At 34.5% G+C, this 6,990-nt stretch overlaps 1 protein-coding gene across 3 annotated transcripts; it reads left to right on the top strand.

Moving 5' to 3' along the window:
- The first annotated feature begins 497 nt into the window (after positions 1-497).
- LOC104249775 (zinc finger BED domain-containing protein RICESLEEPER 2-like) lies at positions 498-4,419 on the top strand. 3 transcript variants are annotated; one of them, XM_070160964.1, is made up of 5 exons: positions 498-720; positions 1,528-1,656; positions 3,400-3,632; positions 3,725-3,782; positions 4,108-4,419. In XM_070160964.1, exons 2-4 carry the CDS (start codon positions 1,538-1,540, stop codon positions 3,766-3,768), a joined length of 396 nt encoding a protein of 131 aa, XP_070017065.1. In that variant the 5' UTR covers positions 498-720; positions 1,528-1,537; the 3' UTR covers positions 3,769-3,782; positions 4,108-4,419. The 3 variants fall into 3 exon arrangements, with proteins under 3 accessions (XP_070017065.1, XP_009804558.1, XP_070017040.1); XM_070160939.1 differs by having other exon boundaries at positions 499-1,656; XM_009806256.2 differs by having other exon boundaries at positions 498-3,632.
- Positions 4,420-6,990: the final 2,571 nt, after the last annotated feature.

Genomic DNA, 6,990 nt, shown 5'->3' with positions numbered 1-6,990 from the left:
ATTTCTAAACTCGTAAACTTCCAAACACATAAACATCCGAACTCATAATTTTGGAACTTGTAAAATTTTGAGCCTTTAAACCGATAAATAAAAAATTTTAAACCGAAAAATATATTTAAAAAGTATTTTTTTCGTTGCTTGTCTGGGATTTTCCTACCGTACTGATAAATTTTATATCATATTTAATCTATCTACTTAGGGGTGTTCAAAACCGATCCGAAACCAAAAACCGAACCGAACCGAAATGGTTTATTGGTATCGAGTTAACGGTTTAACGGACGGGGAACAGATTGAATTTTTTTTATTAACGGCTTATCGGTTGGGGGCGGATTATTCAATTTTCTTAACGAATAATCTGTTAACCCGTTAAGAATATATATATATATATATATATATATATATATATATATATATATAATTTATTTTTATTTATATATATTAAATATAAAAAAACTAAAACCCTTAAAAATAATTAACAAAAACAAAACGCGTCCGTTCTATTCTCAGTCAGCTCTGTCTCTATCTCTAAACAAAGTAACAAACCCATCTGTTCCTAAAATCCTAATTCCAGAGAAACCCTAACGCCTAAACCAGCAGCCACCGCCCACCGGCCAACAGCCCTCGTCGTCGTCGACTTCCACCAGCCACCGGTCTCCCTCTCGTCGTCTCGTCTCCACCTATTTAGGAACTCAATATTCCTGTAATAAGCAAACAAAGAAGGTAGAATTTCCGTCTCCCACTGAATCATTAGGCATTTTGGAAAAGTATATCTTCTCAGTTCATATAGGAGTATAGCCGCTAAGCATTGAGGTTCTACTTCTAAGCATTTTTAATCTCGGGATCTAGAAATTTTGGTTCTATTTTTAATTTATTTTTGGTTGTAATCCTCCTGTTCGGCAACATGCTGGAGATGGTAAAGCTAATTTCCTAATCTCGGGAATCAAATTGATTGTTGTAATAGTGAAGAAACTACTGCTCTATAGTTAATTTAAGTTTCATTTTTAAATTTCAAGCAACAACAACGACGACGACCCAGTATAATCCTACAAGTGGGGTCTGGGGAGGGTAATATGTACGCAGACCTTACCCCTACCCCGAAGGGTAGAGAGGCTGTTTCCAGGAGACCCTCGGCTCAAAAAGCAATAGGCATTTTTAAATTTCAAGCGGTTGCAATTTATTTCCTTCTAGGAGGATCCCCTAGGAGTTACCTGGCTTATTTCCTTCTCTTCTACAAGTATATAATATGATTGTTTTGTGTGTTTGTCTTTGGTTACTGATTGATGTCCAATTTACTTGTGATTTCGTCATGGAATTCCTTTGATTCTTTTCCTCTGCAATCAAATTTGATGCGCCATTGGTATGGATTATACATCAAATTTTCATTAGAAAAACTTTTTTTCCTGGTTTGCACGGATATATTTGATCCTGTGAGTTTGATTGGAGAAGAAAGTCATAACTCATACTAACTCTCAGTTACATTCTGTGCGACATACTTTCCTTCTCGTTCCTTTTCTTTTCTTGTTGCAGTGACTCATACATGGTTGAAAATATACAAAGTGATAAGGTGATGATGGGTGAAAGTGGGGCTTCTAATTCAAATGCAACAAGTCAAGCTCAAACAACGGAGACAAATATAACCAAAAAAAGGAGAAAAAGGTCTGTTGTGTGGGATCATTTTACATAAATTATTACTTTTGAAGGGAGTACAAAAGCAAAATGTGACTATTGCTTTATTGAGTATGTATTTAAGACCAAAGACGGTACGTCGACACTTCTTTCTCATATGCTTAAGTATCCTAAACGCCCTGATTTTGTTGATAAAAAAAATCAAATTTAGGCTTTCAATCTGCTCCGGGGGTAGTCAGGGTGACGTAGCTGTTGTTACTTGGAAATTTGAACAAGAAGAATGTAGGAAGGCATTATGTCGTATGGTAATAGTTGATGAGCTTCCTTTTAGCTTTGTTGAGAAAGAAGGTTTTAGAGACTTTATGAAAGTGGTGCAACCTTATTTTCGGATCCCTTCCCGTAGTACTGTAACTAGGGATTGTTTTGATCTTTTTAATGAAGAAAAACAAAAGTTGAAGAGGTTTTTTTTTATAGAAACAAAACAAAGAGTATGTATTACCACTGATACCTGGACTTCTATACAAAGAATCAATTACATGTGTATCACTGCCCATTGGATTGATAGTGAATGGAATATGCATAAGAGAATAATTAATTTTTGTCCTATTGTTAGTCATAAAGGCGAAGATATGACAAACAGTATTGGTAGGTGCTTACGTGAGTGGGGGAGAAATAAGATCTTCACTGTCACAATTGATAATGCAAGCTCAAATGATGTGACAGTAAAAGAATTATCTAAGCAATTAACAAAAATAGGAACTAATTTGATGAATGGTACTCACCTTCACGTGAGATGTATGGCTCACATCATGAATCTTGTGGTCCAGGATGGTTTAAAAGAATCTTCAGTGTCTATTGAACGTGTTAGGCATGTAGTGAGATATGTTAGGCAGTCTCCTGCGAGGTTGAAGAGGTTTCAAGAATGTTTTGATGCTGAATAACTCAATTCTAAGAAAACTTTATGCTTAGATGTTCCAACTAGATGGAATTCCACCTACTTGATGTTTCGCAGGGCTGTTGAATTTAAAAGTGCATTTTCACATTATGCTTCTAGTGAAATTGGATTGAGACATTATCTTGAGCATTCTTATATTGATGTTGGAATTCCTACAGGTGAACTTTTGAGTAGTGATTGGGAGAATGTAAAAAGAATTACAAAGTTTCTTGAAATCTTCTATCTTCTTACTTTGAAGATATCTGGATCACGTTATGTTACATCGAATATTCATTTTCTTAAAATTTGCGCAGTTGCTGTCTATTTGAAGCAATTGATAGCAAATAAAGATGTAGTTTTAAGTGAAATGACAAAGAATATGAAAGAAAAGTTTGATAAGTATTAGGGTGATCCAGGAAAATGAACAAGATAATTTTTATCTCATGTATTTTGGATCCACGTTACAAGATCGAATCAGTTGGCTTTGCACTTGTAAAGATGTTTGGTGTAGATCCGGGGGCAACTATACAAGCAGAAGTGACGAAGTACGTGACTTCATTTTTCAGTGAGTATGTAAAGTCCAACTCAAAAGGTGTTGTGCTTGATTCATCTTCAGATTGTTCTTCATTGGACACTTCGACTTCCGGGCTTTCTGGCAGTCAAGCAAGCACCCAAAATATAGGACTTTTAGAATTGCTCATGCAAGATATAAAAAAATATAAAAGTGGGAGTGGAGGTGTTGATACTAGAACAGAGTTAGATAAATGTTTAGGTGAAGAAACTGAGGATGACACTAATGAATTTGGTGTTCTTCTTTGGTGGAAATTGAACTCAGCTAGATTTCCTATTCTTGCGGAGATGGCTCGTGATGTATTAGTTGTTCAGGTTTCAAGTGTGGCATCTGAATGTGCGTTTAGTACGGGAGGACGTCTTCTTGATCCATTTAGGAGTTCATTAACTCCTAAATTGGTGCAAGCTCTAGTGTGTCTTCAAGATTGGCTTCGAAATGAAAATTTAAAACAACCCATTAGTGTTGAGGAAGATCTTGATAAAATCGAGCAGCTTGAACAAGGTAATAATATTGTTACTATATTTGTTGTATATAAGTATTGTTGATATGCTTCTATTTATCACACGACTCATTATTTTAATTTTTTTTTCCAGATTTAGCCAACAATGGAAAAGACCATTCCGTAATTGACGTGTAGTATTAATATATTTGGTAAGATTATTCATCAGCAATTCTTTTTCTGAAACTCCTCATTTCTGTGCTTTACATTTCTATTAGTCAGCTGTGCTGGTTTTGGTCAGAAAGATTTGTTGCAAACAACACAAAAAGTCTAATTCGGAAGAACCATTTTGGTTATCTAACTGAAATGCAATATCTGATTAAAGCTTCTTCACTTCTGTGATTTGCATTTTCTATTAGTCAGCTGGGCATGTACTTGGTAGACTAATTTCTAGAATGTCAATTCCAGAGGTTATAAATGAACACTTGCTGTTTGTGCCTGACACACTCTTGCATCTTAATGGTTTTTGTGATCTAGGAGGACCTTTTGGAGTTGTAAGACGAGAAGCTTACTTCAACTATGAGAGAACAGCAACAACGGGCACTTGAGTTTTGGGAGTTGCATTAATGTTTAGCATTCTGCAGTACCCCTCAAAATAAAGCGTTTTGCTCGGGTATTTTGTAGTAGTATTAAGTACTTTTTCGGCACAGAATGAAAGTGGTTTTTATTAAATGGTTGGGCGCAAAGTTTTGTTTCTGTAAGTGGTCTTGAATGTTGAACTATTGGATTGGTTACGAAGTTTGTCTCTGTAGTGTTTTCTCAGTTTTATCCAACACTGTTTACTATTAATACTTTGTATTGTTGTGGACTTGTTTATTCATTAATGCAGCTATTTAACAGGATCAACTATTAATACTTACTTACTGCTTTGATATGCAGTAACTAGTGGGGCTTATAGCAAAACTTGGCTAAGCTGAACTTGACTAACTCTGGCTAATCAAATTGAATGCATCATACATAGTGAATATGTATGTTAGGCCGATAAACCGCCCGATAAGAGCTAAATCGATACATATCCGCCCGATATCTTATCGGGTGACTAACGGATTAATACATTTAAAAGCCGATAACCGTTAAGAGTAAAAAGTCGCCCAATCCGCCCGATAAGCAGCCCTAGGGGTGGGTGGTGGGTGGTGCAGAAAAACGAAAAAACAGAAATTTGAAATTGTAAAAAAAATTGAGGTAAAAAAAATAAATTTTTTTTTTGGGGGGAAGGGGGAGGGGGAGTAGGGTGGGTGGCAACGGAAAAATTAAAATTTGAATTTTTTTTTTTGGAGAAGGGGTGGAGTGGGTTGGTAAGGGTGGGGAAGGTTGAGAAGGAGTTTTGGAAAATATTTTCCCTCCTCTTGATAAGGAACACATTTTCCTTCAATTGGAGGAAAATGAGTTCATAAGAAAAATATTTTCCAAAATATTTAAGTCAACCAAACATGAGAAAATTGAAAAACATTCATACCAAACACACCCTAGGTATCCTAAATAAAAGAAACTAACCGCCGCATAAACGTCATTGCCAATATTAAAAATAAAATAAAAGAGTCGTTCTATCTTTTCATGAGCCGTTGTTAAGGGAGGTATCGCAAAAATAGCCTTTTTAATTTCGGCATTCGACACATTTCTTGTTAGTCTCCTATTCATAGAGTCATTTATAGAAATTAACACATATAATATTACAAAAATCCGACGGTCTAGTAGATTAAAATAAAAATTTCAATCATCCTTACGATGCTCAACTGACTGGATACCCATCTGCCATCATTTGCTTAAAAATCCTTAATTAAATTTCTCCTTCTTCTCTGAATTGTAGTTATACGGAAAAAATATATATTTATTACTCTCTTTCAACCATAAAGCTCGAAATTTCTATTTTCAGAAAATCTCTCTTCGATTTTTTCGGAGCAATCTATTAAGATCGAGACCATTAGAACTTCTCCTAACCTCCTCAATCCTATTTGTTTTCGTATCTAAATTTATTTCCTAGAATTTCCATTACCCGCTCTTAACCAAGCCACCAAAGAATGTTTACAATTTTTTATTGAAAGTAAAACCTGAATTTCTAAAAGTCATTAACGTCATGATGCCAAGCTCTTTGAATACTACCAGCTATTTCTTCTTTGTCATAATATCATCTTTTATCAGAGTAAAACCTTTTTTCTCTTATACGCTAACTTCAGTAGAAATAATAAGAGCAACACGATCCGAGGATTCAGTTTCAGCATGAATAATATTAGCAGTATCAAATTTAACTCTCCAAATAGGAGATCCTAAAGCCTTACCCAATCATTATTAAATAACACCCCAATTTTCCTACAACACCACCAAGTTCAATACTTATTTTTCTTTATATCCTAAATCGATAATTTCTAAATTAAAAGCATTAAAAGACCAAGGTTCTCTAATCCTATTCATTTTTTTCGAATCATCAATGATATCATTAAAATTACCAGTAATGATCCAAGAGGAACCTCATTTTATCGAAATAGTTGCAAGTTCATTAGACTGTCTTTTCCGTAGCTCTTCCAGTACTTAAATAAAGAAAATACACCAAAATTTAGAATTATTATATTGATCATAAATTAAAGCTTCAATAAAGTAATTAAATGAAGAAAAATAATGAACCAGGATATCATCTGACCAGAGCAAGCACAATTCAACTGAAAGTCCAATAGGATCAACAACTTAAAAGCTACGCATTCCCATTTATTAAGTAGTCTCTTGATCCTTTCAACTCTATTTTGTGTTTCACATAAGAACACAAACTCGGAAAGTAGAGCTGCATTGTTTCCTACAAAATGGCATGATAATTCTACACCATTATCTTTGTTGTGAAGGGGGAAGCCATTTAGGATTGATTTTCCGCTCCACCATGTTTTAGTTTTTTTTTTTTTACTTTCATATCATTAACGAAAATAATAATTTCATTTATTTTATCCTCCACAGTCTCCTTTATCACATTAATATCCATAAGCAAATTTTCATTGACATCCATTAAACTCCTTATATTAACTTGATCGACATAATCATTCTTTCTAGCCAATCATTTTCACTATTTTTCTTTATTTTTTATTCATGTTTTTTCTAAGCTTCATATTAACAACGAGACTGTTTAACACTACTAGAGATTCGGTAAAAAGCGACCACATATAGCGACCTACGTTGGTCGCTTATCTCAATATACCGACCAAAGCGCGTCTAAACAGGTTTGGTAGTTATATTGGTGGTCTCTTTACCTTAGCGATCAAAGTTGGTCGCTTAGCTAAAATGACCAAATGTTCACTGTAAATTAAATACCGACCAACTTTGGTCGGTACAATATTTTAATAATATAAATTTAGCGACCAACGTTGGTCTGTACATTTA

Source organism: Nicotiana sylvestris, chromosome 1 (genome assembly GCF_000393655.2).
Source record: "Nicotiana sylvestris chromosome 1, ASM39365v2, whole genome shotgun sequence".
NCBI lineage: Eukaryota > Viridiplantae > Streptophyta > Magnoliopsida > Solanales > Solanaceae > Nicotiana > Nicotiana sylvestris.
Note: the sequence above shows the minus strand (reverse complement) of the source record. Positions and strands in the feature narration are given on the sequence as shown.

Coding starts and splice junctions, on each gene's coding strand:
- LOC104249775 (XM_009806256.2), top strand. CDS start 2,981: ATGAACAAGATAATTTTTATCTCATGTATTTTGGATCCACGTTACAAG. Junction 3,633..3,724: donor AATCGAGCAGCTTGAACAAG/GTAATAATATTG, acceptor TTTTTTTTCCAG/ATTTAGCCAACAATGGAAAA.